The sequence below is a fragment of the Camelus bactrianus genome, chromosome X (assembly GCF_048773025.1).
Source record: "Camelus bactrianus isolate YW-2024 breed Bactrian camel chromosome X, ASM4877302v1, whole genome shotgun sequence".
In the NCBI taxonomy this organism is placed as follows: domain Eukaryota; kingdom Metazoa; phylum Chordata; class Mammalia; order Artiodactyla; family Camelidae; genus Camelus; species Camelus bactrianus.
The window spans coordinates 6,184,224-6,199,293 of NC_133575.1; the positions used below are offsets into that span (position 1 = coordinate 6,184,224).

The 15,070-nt window shown below is 47.5% G+C and overlaps 1 protein-coding gene and 1 long non-coding RNA gene across 3 annotated transcripts in view; one reads left to right on the plus strand and one right to left on the minus strand.

The window, feature by feature from the left end:
• Positions 1 to 257: 257 nt before the first annotated feature.
• Positions 258 to 4,952, minus strand: LOC141576329 (uncharacterized). The gene is made up of 2 exons (XR_012504680.1): positions 4,615 to 4,952; positions 258 to 2,997 (listed from the first exon to the last, which is right to left on the minus strand). It is a non-coding gene; the product is annotated as an uncharacterized LOC141576329 (long non-coding RNA).
• A 156-nt stretch (positions 4,953 to 5,108) lies between these two features.
• Positions 5,109 to 15,070, plus strand: part of SHROOM2 (shroom family member 2) — a 547,407-nt gene continuing 537,445 nt past the window's right edge. Inside the window, exon 1 of one of the 2 annotated variants that reach the window (XR_012504818.1) lies at positions 5,109 to 5,515. Coding sequence is in view for 1 of the 2 variants with exons in the window: in XM_074359684.1 (XP_074215785.1) it covers positions 5,351 to 5,515 (165 nt within the window). In the remaining variant the exon portion in view is untranslated. The remainder of the gene's footprint in view (positions 5,516 to 15,070) is intronic. The other variant, XM_074359684.1, reaches the window with a different exon arrangement.

The following is a 15,070-nucleotide window of genomic DNA, read 5'->3' on the forward strand; positions in this document are numbered from 1 at the left end:
TTTTTTTTTTTTTTTTTTTTAGTTTCACCTATGGTTTTGTGAATCTGTTTTTTCTTCTCTTCTCTACTTCGATTTTTCTCCTGCTGAAACTTTTGCAGTTAAAAGCTGTTTTGCCCTTAATGTGCTTTAATTGTCTCATAGTGGTTCCTGATTTTTTCTTCACAGCCAGAGTTAATGTTTCATATTTCCTGCATCTTTTACATTCCTTCACAAGCCCTCTCTGGTATTGGACAAGTAAAAAGTGCTCAAGAAATAGATGCTCATTGGACACTTTATTAAAAAACCAAAAAACTGAAAAATAGCCAATGGCTTTCTAAAACTGTACTTTAAAATATAAAAATTTTTACAATAGTAGCCTCAGCTAAGTACTCTCTAAGTACCCCTGATTTGAATAGTTAGGTATGGTTTCATATGTGTGTGTGTGTGTTTAACCATCATTTTTTCACTTTATTAATTTTCATTTTAAAAATATTTATCGATGTATAGTCAGTTTACAGTGTTTCAATTTCTAGTGTACAGCATCATGTTTCAGTCATATACATACACATATTCATTCTCATATTCCTTTTCATTATAGGTTACTATAGGATATTGAATATAGTTCCCTGTGCTAGACAGAAGAAATTTCTTGTTTATCTATTTTATATATAGTAGTTAGTATCTGCAAATCCCTAACTCCCAGTTTATCTCTTGCCACTCCCTTTCCCCTCTGTAACCACACGTTTGTTCTCTATGAGTCTGTGTCTGTTTTGTAAATAGGTTCATTTGTGTCTTTTAAAAAAGATTGCACATATAAGTGATATCATATGGTATTTTTCTTTCTCTTTCTGGCTTACTTTGTTTAGAATGATGATCTCCAGGTCCATCCATGTTGCTGCAAATGGTATTATTTTATTCTTTTTTATGGCTCAGTAGTATTCCATTGTATATGTGTACCACAACTTCTTTATCCAGTCATCTGTTGATGGACATTTAGGTTGTTTCCATGTCTTGGCTATTGAGAATAGTGCTGCTATGAACATTGGGGTGCATGTATCTTTTCAAATTAGAGTTCCCTCCAGATGTATGCCCAGGAGTGGGATTGCTGGATCATAGGGTAAGTCTTTTTTTTGAGGAATCTCCACACTGTTTTCCATAATGGCTGCACTAAACTGCATTCCCACCAACAGTGTAGGAGGGTTCCCTTTTCTCCACACTCCAGCATTTATCGTTTGTGGACTTTTGAATGATACCCATTCTGACCAGTGTGAGGTGATGCCTCATTGTCATTTTGCTTTGCATTTTTCTGATAATTAGCAATACTGAGCATTTTCATGTGCCTATTGGCCATTTGTATGTCTTCATTGGAGAATTGCTTGTTTAGGTCTTCTGCCCATTTTTGGATTGGGTTTTTTGTTTATTTGTTATTAAGTTGTGTAAGCTGTTTGTGTATTCTGGAAATTAACCCCTTGTCAGTCAGAAAATACTTGCAAATATTTTCTTCCATTCTGTTGGTGTCTGTTTGTTTTGCTTATTGTTTCCTTTGCTGTGCAAAAGCTTATAAGTCTAATTAGGTCCCATTTGTTTATTTTTGCTTTTATTTCTATTGCCTCTATAGACTGCCGTAGGAAAACACTGCTAAGATTTATGCTCAGAAAATGTTTTGCCTATATTTTCTTCTAGGAGATTTATAGTGTCTTATGTTTAAATCTTTGAGCCATTTTGAGTTTATTTTTGTGTGAGGGAGTTAGCCACCATTTAGTTTCTTCTAGTTACCAGCAGGAAACTTGGCTGTTCATATACGTAATATTTTAAAGAACATGTTCTAAAGGTCAAGGAGTTAGAATTCAGACCTAAGTGAGAATCCAGTTTTATAGGCAAAGCTTTCTCACTGATGGTTTCAGACTCTTTCCTGTTTGGTGATTGGTGTTTGAAGATCAAGGGATTCTCAACAGGTGGTCAAGTACCTAAATATCTAAAAGGGAAGTCAACTCACTTGCTGAATCATAGGGACCCCAACTCGGGTACACAGTGAGTCAGGCAGGAAATGGCTAAAACTGCCTTTTGAAAAATACCCCATTAAAAGGTGTTTTGGAAAGGCTGACCTGACTAACTGAAAGGTACTTAACCCTATAATTTGAAAGGTAAAAGCAGTATTTTGGAACTCCATCCTCCATTACATTTTATAATTATAAATCCTTGTTAGAACAACAACAACAACAAAAAAACTAAAATAATTTGAGCTCTGTTTCAGAGAGAGGATTAGCTATTGATTAAATCTGTGAAAGTTGGTTGTTTGCCTTTTGTTGATGAATTCAGTACCTTCTGATAAAGTGACAGCAGAACTCCCTTTCATTTCACTGTCTCTGCTCTATTACAGGAAATTAGCCTCAGACTCAAAAAGGTGGAACACATGCACATGGAAAGGCTACTGAATGCTTAGGTGTGGATGCTCACAGGTTATGCTCTGAGGTCCAGAAGGGTATATGCTCACCCTTGTGTCTCCTGAGTAATGCAGATGAATGTCCAAGAAGCAAGAAGCTCCACAGAACAAAAGTGGTCCAGGCTTTCCAAAAGAATGAAAGCTCGATGCTGACAGTCTACTCTTGGAAATTCTGGCTGAGTTGTGAGTTCTTAGAAAAGAAAGCTGTCACCACTACAAGTCCACACTGGTTCAATGTCATACTAAATTCTTCCAAAAGGGCTGCAAGATTGATAAACTGGGGCTATGCCTTTCAGTCAAAAGATAGTGGTATTTTCATAAGATGATTGTTCGACAGTCTTGTAATGATATGTGAGGCATGATACAGAAATCCAGGTGTGACAGTGGCACAGGTAGATGTGCTCAACTATATAATCCCAAGCATGCTGATGAAAGATGTTTGAGGGGCTGAGAGGAGGGCATATCTCACAGCAGGCCACACAAGTCTCGGTCCAGTCCCTTTCAGCATCTTTGTTAATGTCCATGTAGACAGCAGCTTTATAAATATTCAAAGGATGCTAAGCTGGAAGGGATGCCTAACGTGAAGATAAAAAAAAAAAAAAAAAAAAAGAAAATTCAGCAAAATGACGTTTAGTAAGGATGAAGGTAAATTTACACCTAAGTTCAAAAAGTGCTGCTATAACCCTTTCAAATGGCAGATGGATGATCTGACACTGATTATACAGTGAACATAAAATGTGAAAGATGGGTTTGGCTGTGATTTATAGAGACCGTGATTTCACGCTTGTAGAGTCTAGTGGTCTAAGTGTCAGCCCCAGGAGATAACTAAGAGTTAAGTCAGTACCAGCTTTGGTTGGGAGGGAGCACTGTTGTAGGATAGGAGACTTCCAGAAACTCTAGGTGCATTTATATATGGTCCTTTATCTTTTGCTTGACCATCTACTTTTATTATTTTTTTTACATCCACTCTTTGAATTTTCTATCTGGAGATAATTATAGAATCACGTGTAAGAAATAATACAGGGCTTCCTTTGCATCTTGCATCTGGCCTCTCCCAAGGGTAACATCTAATAAAATTTAGCACAGTATCACAACCAGAATATTAACATTGATAGAATCCACCAAGCTTATATATGCATGTGTGTGGGTATTTAGTTCTGTGTAATTTAATCAATCTGTGCAAATCTGTGTAACCACCACAGCCAAGGTACACTAGAGATTGACTCTTACTGGCACCTTCCTTAATTCTTTGTTTACAAAGGAAAAATCTCATTCCTTTAACTAGAGGCATTCTGGACATGTAGCTTGGCATTATTTGTAGGTCAGTAAGCCCTGCCCAGGGCTGTGACTGGGGCCAAGGGGATCTTGCATTCACTTCAATTGTCTGGGTAAGAAGTTAAAAGATCAGCCATACAATGCAGACCGTAGAGTGCAAATCGCTCACTTGACCGCTAAAGAAACTAGGACTACTGTGGAGATTCCTCTTCTGGCACTACGGACAAGGACCCAGGGTCCTCTAACTCTGTTCAGTGCCCTCCCGGCTTGTCTTTGCCTCCTACTTCCAACATCATCACCTGCATGAAGCTTCTTTGAGGAATCGGGTGTTCACCAGCGTTCATCTACATAACAGTAATACATAGGACACCAAATCCTCATGGTGCAATTCTATAAAGGTGAGAGCAGGGTTTGAACCCCAAGACTCCCTGAGCTGTAACTACAGGAAGAGCCAACAGGGGCTACTCCCTATCAGCGCCGGGCGCTGCACGAGGGCAGGAGTGGGAGGATGGGCGGTCCTCACGGGAATAGTTCAAGTGTCCTCCTCCTCCGGCGCGGACTTCCGAGCACCCTCCGGGGAGCCAGCGCTCAGGCCGGGCTGCGGGGGCGCCCCTTCGCGTCGCTCGGGCTGCACCGCGGGGGAGTGTGGGCGCGCGCATTGGGCTCCCGGGACCCGCCATCCGGATCCCGGGGCCGAGGGCAGAGTGGGTCGGTCGGCGCGGGAACAGGCCGGCGCAGGGACTCCTGCGACGCTTCCGGCCTCACCTGCGCGGCCGCCCACCGCCCGGCGGCCGCGGGAACAAAGGCGGGGGCGCCGGACGTCCGCGCGTCCCAAGATGGAGGGGACCGGGGGCTCCGGTCACCGCCCGGCCCGCCTCGCCCCGGCCCACCCTGCGTGGGCGCTTCCGCCGCCTCACCTGCCAAGCCTCGGCCTCCGGGGCAGCGGGCGGAGGCGCCCCGAGCCTCCAAGGGTCGCTCAGGGCCCGAGCGGGAGGAAAGGCCGGACCTCGCTCGAGCCGCGGACGCCGCCGTCCCCTGGCCCCGCGGGTCGCGCCCCTCATACCGCGCGCGCGACCCCGGCTGCCCCCAGCCAGCGCCGGCCCCCAGCCCCCTGCCCTTGGCGCGCGGCTAGAGGTCCGGCGCGCGGTCCCAGCCTCGAGGCAACCTGGGGAGCCCCGGGCGCGCGTCCCCGGCCCTCGCGCCTCTCTCCGCCCCTCCCACCCTCGGCGGCCGCGCGGGTCCCGGAGCGCGCGCCTCCCCCCGCCCTCCCACCCTCCGGGCAACTCGCGGGAGCCCGAGCGCGCGCCCCGCCCCCTGCCCCAGAGCGGCGCGAGCCCCAGAGCGCGCGCCCGGCCTCGCCGCTCCCCGCCCCCGCCCACTCCCCGCCGGCCGGCCGGCCGGCCGGCCCGCCCCCTCTGGGGCCCGCCCTCCCCCGGGCGCCCTGCCGCCCGTCCTCCCGGCTCCCTCCCTGCCCCGGGCCGGCACTTTCCTCCCAAGTTGCAGCGTAAGTTCGCCCGAGGCCGGCGGCGGCGGGGGCGCCGGGAGCCTCCCTCGCCCTCGGCCGGCCTGGGCTCCCCGGAGTGCATGGGCGCGGGTCGGGCGGCCTTGGGGGCCTGAGCGGCCGCGCCGCCTCCTCTCCCCGAGCCCCGCGCCATGGAGGGCGTCGAGCCCCGTGCGCGGCCGGAGCGCCTGGCGGAGGCCGAGGCGCGGGCGGCCGATGGCGGGCGCCTGGTGGAGGTGCAGCTGAGCGGCGGCGCCCCGTGGGGCTTCACCCTGAAGGGCGGCCGCGAGCACGGCGAGCCTCTGGTCATCACCAAGGTAAGGCATGCCCGGGATCCGCACGGTGACAGCCTGGAGGTGGCTGGGGGGCAGGGGACTCGTCGGGGATAGGAGCATTGGAAGGCGCGCCCCGTCGCGCCCCTGGACCCGGGACGCACGTCTGGCCGGGCCACCTGTGGGGACGTGGGCACAGGGACACGTATAGGTGTGTGGTCCGGGCGCCACCTTGGCCGCTTGTGTTGTTTCCCAGTCTTGCTGGCTCCCAGCGCCGCTCAGAGTTTAAATGGCTCCTGTTCCAGGTCCCTTCCCCTCCCCCTCCGGGCCTGTTAGCCTGCCTAGAGGTCGGGGAGGAATGGAGCGGGGGGTGAACAGACCCGTCCCCACCTGTTTGCTTCTCCGCGTCCTTCTTTATGTACCCCTTGGACCTGCACCTCTTATCATTATAAGAAGCCCAGACTAGCAGCTGCCGCTGCCGCCAGCCTAGCTTCTGGATTCCCTAAAGCCCATTAATATTTACTGACTTCGGGCTTCCATCCCGAGGTCCGCAGCACTCCAGATACCTGCAAAAACATACTGAAACTTTTCAGCGTCCTTTATAAAAGTGGGATTTTATCTCCAGTAATGAGTTCCTAGTCTGTCTCATAAGGAATGTGGGGGGTGTGTGTAGGGAGTTACTTTAGAACTGAATTCATTTCTCTCAAAACAGAAAACCCATCTTGAAACTTACCAGCTGAACCTGTATCAACCTGTAAAAACACACAAAAAGCAAACCAATCGTCCTGTTTTCTTCTAGTTAAAACTGTCTATTGGTCAGTTTCTCTGGGAAGGTCTGGGCCACGCCATTCCTGGGGACAAAGTTCCCTTTAAAATGCAAAAATTCTTGGCTCCTAGAAGCGTTTGAAGGTGACTTACTGGCTTTCTCTGCTTTCCTGCTTCACCACTGCGAGAAGAAATAGTGACTCCTAACCCGCTCTGCCAGGATTGAATTTGGAAAGTGGTGTGGCTTTGTTGTCCAGATAGCAAATGAGACACCAAACTTCTCTATTCTTTGTTTTCTCTCATTTTTATATTTATAAAACTAGAGACTTTGAGGAGAGGCTTGTTTAGGTGTGCACTGTGTTTATGTTGAACTGGGAAAAGAGGCTGTCATTATTACAAATTTCACCAGTGTGCAACCCAGTAATGAACTGTATTCTTTGAAAAGTTGGGGGACAGTCATAGTGTAAACAACTTGTGCAGGAAGGGGACTTTCTGTATATGTGTGTATGAAAGCGTATCAGTCTGTGCTTTTTTAATAGGGCATTTCTGCTGGTAAAAGTTTGAAAGATATCAGGTAAATTACACCTTTAGTATTTCATGTATTTCTTTTAAAGAAGGACACACACACAATTCAATCTGTCTTCCTTGGACTTGCCTTTATAGCCGATGGAGTTAGTTGTAAAACATTATTTGAGGTGAAGGCTTGCTTTTTCTTTTTTTTTTTTTAAGGCTTGCTTTTTAGATTTACACAGTATAAGAAAGCTGGAAGAGACCATAATCTCCAAAATTCAGTTGTTTTACCAGAAGCTGAAGAAAGGGAAAGTGCCTCCTTTCTGTGTACTCCAAGTTCTGAAAAAACCCTGTGTATTCTTAGCGGTTTCTGTTCTCCCTGTCCAGGAGCGCCCTGTTCTCGAAACTGAAGGAGGTGGGCAGGAAAAGCCACGGACACACACCAGGGCCTATTCAGAGCACAGGAGGCAGTTTCTCCCTGATTTGGCTCCTTTCTTGGCTCTCAGTAGTTGCTAAGGTTTTTTGGGTTTTTTTTGAAAGTTTTTGTGGCTAGCCTGCCAGCAGTGTACACGCTCTGCCTTTCCAGATGGTGCTTCAGGGTTCTGCAGAAATAAAAATGTTTGCAATTCTTATCTGAGATGCTTGTATGTCCCTCTGTTAAACTGCTACTAGGTTTTTATAGGTGCTTCGATGTGACTGGAGATTTGTGGTTTCTTTGCTTAGGATGGAGAGGATTCAGGGCAGTCTGGGACGTCTGTGCTAAATTTCCACGCACACTTGTCTATACATGCGTACATGCATGCTTGCACACGAATGTTTCTTAACCACACATTGTATTGCATGGTATTGGCAGTATTTCACATACTTGTTTTGTCTCCTGGATTAAGTCATCAATGTTGCTTACTTACAATCCAACAGCTGGTGATTAACTGTCACATTATTAGGAAAAGGATGAAGGAAAGCGTGTCCGTTATAACCACTTAAATAATGGAAATAGTCGGTTGTGATGGAGTTGGGGGGGATTGTTCCACCACCAGAATTTGGATTAATCCAAGCTGTGAATCTTCCTTTCTCAATAGCTATTGAAAAATCTTTAGGGCTCATTAAATAATAGTTCTTCTAATAGTTTTTTTTTTGCATTAAAAAAACCCCTTGTAATTAAATAGTTACATATTAGAGCCCTGAGAGATTATACAGATCATTTCTAACAGAATCTGACTTGGAAGAAACCTGATCCAGTGCAAGAAGATACACCCTTTTTATGATGATGAGTGTCTGGTTTGAGAGCTTCCGGGGAGTGTGTACATCTTAGAACTGCAAATGATGCCAAGAACAAGGCTGGTTCAATCCCTGATCTCCCGATGGAGTTTGTTAGCCCATTTTAGAGATGAAACAGCTAAGACCAAGGGAGGTTAAATGGTGTGCCTGGAGGTCACAAACCTGGCAAGTCTTAGAAGGACCCTGAGGACAAGCTCTTGATTCTCAGTGTCCCTGCTTCCCCTCCAGTCAGTGCCACCTGCTCTCAGCTGGAATCACTTGCAGTGCTACGTTCAATAACTTTGTCACATCCAGTCGGTGATATTCTGTGCCGGATCATTCTTCTTGGTGGGGTTGTCCTGTGTCTGGTGGAAGTACCGCAGCTTCCCCCACCTCTACCCACTGGCACCCCTCCTCCGGGGGTGACAACCAAAAAAAAGTCCACAGACACTGCCAAATGTCCCCTGGGCACACAAGTCACCCTGGCTAGGTTGACTGTATATCACTTTTGCTTTGAAAGGGTTTTAGCTTTCAAAGCTCGTACTTAATTCTTCTTTTTGAAGGTCCTGGCCTGTTGGGTGGTGTGCTCGGAGGCCCCTGGTGTAGCCAGGCTTGGCGTGGAGGGCTGTTTTCTTCCTAAGCGCTGGCCCTGATAATAGGCTTTATTTACATAGTAAAACTCAAACAAATACTTGCTTCATCTGCATTTTTGTAGCTGGAAAAAAGGAAATCGAAGCAGGAACTCCCGAGGGCTGTGTTTTATGGGCTTTCAGCAGAGCTGCCTTTTCTCCGGGTTTTCTTTCCTCTGGATTGAGGTTGAAGGGAAACTGACTTCCCGGGAGTGGCATTCCTGGAATGTGAGGTGCATGTGTGAGGTCCCGCTGAAAGGTGGCAACCGGATTTGTAACCACTCAGTACACTTACACTGACTTGCAGCCTGACGTTTTACTGGGGCTGGAAAATACACAAAACCCCATTTGTCCACGCTGCTGTCCACAAAGGAGCAGAAATAACGTCCATGCCCTGAGAAACTACAAAGACTTTGACTTGTTGGATTTCTGAGACAGTGCTTTGCTGCGAGACATTTCAGGAGCTGCGTGAGGAGAGCCGACGTTGTCCGTGGCCCTGCTGTTTTTGCGGGTTCCTTTCCCCATCAACTCAGCAAGTGTAAAACTTCAGTGGGGGCAGGGAGGGGCCTGATTTCTCAAATGTCACCGGAGGGGCTAGAATTCCAAAAAGGCAGTTGGGGATCCATTAGGAAGCATTCAGTGTGCCAGCTGGGTGTCAGCATGCCCCCTGCGGCCTCAGGAATGTTTGTTAATGGGAAGGAATGAAGCCCCAGCCCCTCCTTTTCACCACTTCTTAGAGTCCTCCCTACCCCCCATGGTGTCCCTTCCCTCCAAGAATGCTGGCATCTTAGCCACGACCTCCAAAGAAGACAGTAGTTTGGGCCTGGCCTGGTTCCAAGGGTGGCTCTTTTGGGAACCCGTTGATTTTCAAGTTGCCTTTGGGGGACAGAAGCATCCTGGAAGGATGCCCCGGCCTGAGGCGCCCTCTCACTGGGCTTCAGACCAGGAAACGTTGCACTGGATGCGAGGCTCAGTCCTTTAATGTCCTTCCTAGTTTGAATGCTGAGGGTGGGATAGCAGGGAGTCAGGGCACGTGTCTGTGGGGCGTGGGGGCACACAGCCAGGTGGCTAATGTCCTGTGTCCACCGCTAGCCAGAGCTCCTGACAGCGAGGGTTCAGGGCGGAGACTGGCTGTGGCTGGTGGGTCCGGGGGAGGCACATTCCGTACTGGTCTGAAAAGGGGCTCCCTTTTACAGAGCTGTGCTGAGTCATGGTCATTGGTGACCTGGCAGCCTTGGACTGGAGATGTTGTCCTGATGTCCATATGTATGTCCCCAAGAGTCACTTTCTTTGTCAGTTACTGCTAAAGGTCTGGAAAAAGAGCGATGTGTTGAATTCAGCATGGGAGCTGGTGGAGCTAAGCCTGTTGGGATTCTGCTTGCTTTCTGTGTTTCAGCACAGTCCAGCGTCAGCAAGTGCGCTCAGGAGCACTGCCACCTGCCCAGGGTCCAGAGAGGTGAGCGGTGGGTGGGGAGGGGCTGCGGGTACTGCTCTGGCCGCGGAAGCCCCTGGGCGCTGTGAGGGCCCAGCCGCATTGAGGCCCCCTGCAGCCTTCTGATTATTTGGAGCAGTGTCATTCTAAAGGCTCATTTGTATTTAAGAATTAATAGTGCGGTTAAAAAAAAAAGTGAGTTTTTTTTCCCCTGTGCTGAAAGACCTTTTCAGTCGGTAGACCTGCCTTACCAACGGCCATTCAAATATCTCTTTATCACCCTGTCCCAGCCTTTGCCTCACTCTGTCCTGCGAGTGCTCAGCACCGGTCCTCCAGAGGTGTTTTGGGTGCGGAAGTGGGAAGTCAGGTAAAGAGTCTGGAGTCTGCAGCTTTGGGTTTCACCTGGCGGAGGGTCCTTCCTCTCCTAGAAGTTAATTCAGCATGACTCACATCTGTAAATCCAGAGACTTCGACAGTGGGCAAAGCTCTAAACTTCAGCTGTGCCTCAAGCTTCTTCACTGTGATGGCATTTACTCTTCCTGGTTCAGTTAGGAGTATTTCTTAACATGACCTAACATCCATCTTTGGAAAAAAAGAAAACGAGTTTGCCTGAGAGCTACGTGTAGAAGAGAATGAGAATGAAAGGCTCATAAAAATAGTCATTTTCACCTTGGGCCAGCAAGCTGGGATTTCTTAACTCACCTTCCTAGTTCACGGCCAGAGAAACTGGGCTCCTAGCTTGGAAAGGGCTGGTTTGTCTGGAGAGCAGCTGGGAGTCGTCCCCTTGGCAGAGCTGTTTTGTGTCAGCATGCAAATAAACCTGGCTTTGTGGGTTTCTCCAGGGCTCTGTGGAGCTTTTCTTTTTGTCCACTGGGCACAGTGTAAATATTCGACAAGATAATTTAAGGGTTTAAAGGCTGAACAGACTTTTGATTCAGTCTCACCTCTTTTCCTTTCAGACACTGTAGTCAGGCTTGGGGCCATCCTTTGAGGAGAAATTCTGCAAGCCATGCCTCTTCTGGGCTGAATCTTCCACCCACATGAAGAATTCTGAAAGCTCAGGGTTGCACAGCGCTCTTTTGGTCTTTTTTAAAATCTTGCTAGTGTCCAGCACAGGGAGGGTGTGTTCTGGAAGAATTGTTTTCCTGTAACTGTGTTGGATGGGGTATTTGCATGGCCATGTGGTTGATGGAGCCTCTTCCGTTTAGCAGTGTGAGTGTTACAGCCTCTCTTTGAGGGGAACACATCTTAGTAGAAGGACAGTAGTGGTGTATCATTAAAAAAATAATTGGACTAATCTTGCTTTAAGTTCAAACAGACAGGGTTGTTTGAAAAGCCAGGAGGTTCAGAATTACAAAGCAAAAGTAACTTTTTTTTTTTTTTTTAACCTTTGCTGTTTTTGAAATCTCTGGAGTGTTAAGCAGGAGGCCATGTCAGCAGCCTCTGTTGGGTGGTGGGTAGGGAGGACACAGCTCTGGAGGGGCTGGGAAAGGTTGGGACAGCTTTTCTCTGGGCCAAAGAAGACTTCAGGTCAAAGGCAAATTGTGAAGGTCGCCAAGAACCCAGGCAGGGTGGATCCTCAGAGGCAACATTTTTACTTTTTCATGGGAGGAAAGGGACAAAGTGTTAGTGTATCTTTTTGAGTTTTGTTTTAATTTTTATCAAAGTGGCTCTTGCACAGTTTAAATAATCAAATAGTTCTTGGGGGCTTGTTATCATACCAGCAGCTCCACACTGTCACTTCCTCTTCCCTAGAGAAGCTATTGAAACTTTTTAGCGGATTTCTTTTGGCGTTTGCTTATGTTCTATGTTGCTGTTACTTGTGTTTGTTCCATTTTAGGGTAACTATTACCTTCCCACTGCAGCAGCCTGGGATTTAGTCTTTTTTCCCACACACCACTTTCCCGCCAGCTACCCAGAAGCATTTCTTGGGCCCCCATACTCCCAGCGTAACGACGTCATAATAATGGTTAGAAGGGTTTTCAACCTTAGCACTATCCACATTAGAGGCCAGATAATTCTTTGCGCTGGGGCTGTCCTGTGCGTTGTAGGATGGTGAGCAGCACCCTGGCCTCCACCCACTAGATGGCAGTGCAGATTCCCCCATCCGCCATAATTGAGATGATCAAAAGCATCTCCAGACGTTGCCACATGTGCCCTGGGGGACCAAAATCGCCCCCTTTGAGAACCACTGGGTTGGCAGTATTCAGTGTTCACGTTATTTTGAATTCCAGTGCTATGAGCCTGTAGTGCAAGCTATGGTTATTTCTCTTGCACGAGTCTTCATAATCACAGGGTTAATGATAGACTTTGTTTCTTTGCGTGGTTTTCTATGTGCTTAACACTGATTCAGCCTCCAAATCTTCCCCAACCGTGAGAGCTCTTTTACTGTATTCAGACACACAGGGGGTGGACTTTTGAGACCTCCTCTGTCGGAAAGTGCCGTTATTTTACCTTGACAGTAAGTGGATTGTTGAGTGTGGGGGTATGAGTTGGCGAGTTTTCCCTGCGCACTGTCTTTGCAGGTGGTGTTCTAGTCTCTTCTGGTGTACAGTACTGTTGGGGAGGCGAGAAAACTATGTTTCTTTTTTCTTTTTTTTTTTTTTTAGAGATGCCTCTAATTTTTCCTGTCTTATTTTAAATTTCTCTGTATTTTTCTTCTACTTGGGAGACTTTGGGCAACCTTATCTTTCAATGCTTCCATTGAGTTTTAAATGTGTACTTTCAGAAGTTTTTTTTTTTTTTTTTTTTTTCATGTCTGCCCCTTATTCTGGCCACCAGTTTACTATGGGAAGACTTTGAGCTCGAGTTTCAATGTGTCTCCTAGAGAGTTTGTTACTGATTTTGACCACTGAGTTTTGGGCGTGTAGAGAAGTATTTAATGCAGACGCACATCTATTGCTCAGCGCTGGAGCCTCAGCTGTGCTACTTACAGGCCACTGGAAGTGATTATTTTCTGCTTTCCACCAAAACCTTTTCTTGAGTAATACTGTTTTTTCTTTTTGTAGTATGCGTGAAAGGTCACTCTTTCAGATCAATGTGACATTCAGAAGAATAGGATTTTAAACAGTGGTTTGGGAAGTGACAATGGCGGGAAGTGAGGGTTAGATACCGCCATGACAGCAAGCCCCATTTGTTCACTGCTTTGCTCTCGGGCAGTAGGAAATCTTCCAGGGCACTGACTTGGACCCACAGGCCTGGTAGAGATGCTGCCTGCCCACTGGACTCCCCACGTCCTCTTCCTCTGGACACACTGCTGGACCACATTTCCCAGCTTCCCTTGCAGCTGTGTGGCCATGTGACGGTTCTACCCAGTCCAGTGTGAGTAGAAGTGATGTGGGCCATTTAGGGCCTGCACTGCTTCCCCTCTGGTTGTCTGGAATGAAGACGGCCCTAGGCCCCACCTCATCAGCACGGGCCCCTGAGTGCCCGAGGGGGCAGCTGCTCCTCGCGTGGTTACCCTCCTAGTAGTACCAGTGTGAGAGCAGACAGAAGCTTCTGTCATCATCGGGCCGTCGCACATTTCTTGGATTACTTGCTATAGGAGTAGACCATTCTAAGAAGTGAAATCTGGAGAGAAAGCAAAAGTTTTCCGTTTCACAAATACACTAGCTTTGAGAGACTGATTTATATGTTAACTTACACCCATGCAGGAGGGGTGATTATTTACCGTGTAGAAGGAATCACTGTGGGTGTCCAGTTAGCACGTGGCTTATTCCCTGCACGCTTATTACATAGAATGAGACCTGCACACCCAGAGGTTCAGCATCTTTCCACCTTAGCTTTTTCTCTCACCTGGTAATTTAATTTTCTGTCTTGCTTTACCTTCCCCTTTTTGCCTGGGAGATGTGGGGAGGTGGGACAGAGGCGGGGAGAACCCTCAGTCCGGCCCTCAGGTAGGGCTGACCCGAGGAGAGGAGAGTCGGGGGCCAGCTGCTGGCATGACATCAGGGAGTAGAACTGTCTTCTGGTAAATTGTCCTTTACTTACCGCTTTGGTTACAGCTCAGAAGGTGTTGCCTGGGAGGCTTACACGTTAAATCCTCATGGACTGAGCTGCCTCTGGCAGGAGAAAGAAGTCTGATCTTATGTGGCAGACTGTTCCTTTCCCTGGGGGACAGAGCATAGACACCTGAGGTGGACTGTCGAAGAGAGGGAGATAAGATGAGTGCGGAGTAAAGCTGGCCCCAGAGGAAGGTGGCTTTGCGGAGGGGGTCTGAGGGTTTGGGGCAGCGGGTGCTAAGAGGGGTGGGGAAGGAGGGCCTCTTCTGTCCCAGGTGTTGGGCAGTATGGAAACCTGCGAAGCGGAGGACGGGTTCCAGGGGCCTGGAGCCCCTGGACTGGTGGCCCTCCCTGTCTTTAACAAGAGGCGAAGGGATTCTTTGCCTGTGGCTTGGAAATGCTGAAGTTGACAAAATTCTGCTGCTGATAAAATTCTGCCTCTGTCTGTGTGAATCATGACACGTTTGTAAATTTGTCAACACAGTGATATTTATCTCTGCTAATTGTACATGTGCTTATCAGTTTGTAAGCGTCATGAGACTGTTTTTTCTTGTTGCAGAAACATTAAGACCATCTTTAAAAAATTGAAAGTAAAGGAAAAAATCATCAGTAGCCTAAAATATATAATAATCTTATTTCTGGTAGTGCAACTGTTGTGAATGTTTTTCCCGTCTCAGTGGAATTCTTGGCTTTCTACCATGCAGATCTACTTTTGAATTGCTTGAAGATAATGCTCTTAAGGGTTACGGTGTCGACAATCTTTGGAATCAGATGGTAGCTTAAAGGAAGGTTACTTTTGTGTACGCGTCTTGGAATTTAAAAAATTTTATATTTTGTTATTGTGGCATATATTGTGATTTAGCTTTTTCTAAACGGGCCTATAACAAAGGAAGCCCTAACTTTGGGAAAACTGAGTAGTTTTCTATTGATCCAACAACTGTGTGCTTTCTTGTTCTGTGCAGCATTTCTTTTAATTTGCATGAATGTTTGGATGCCTGAATGTTGA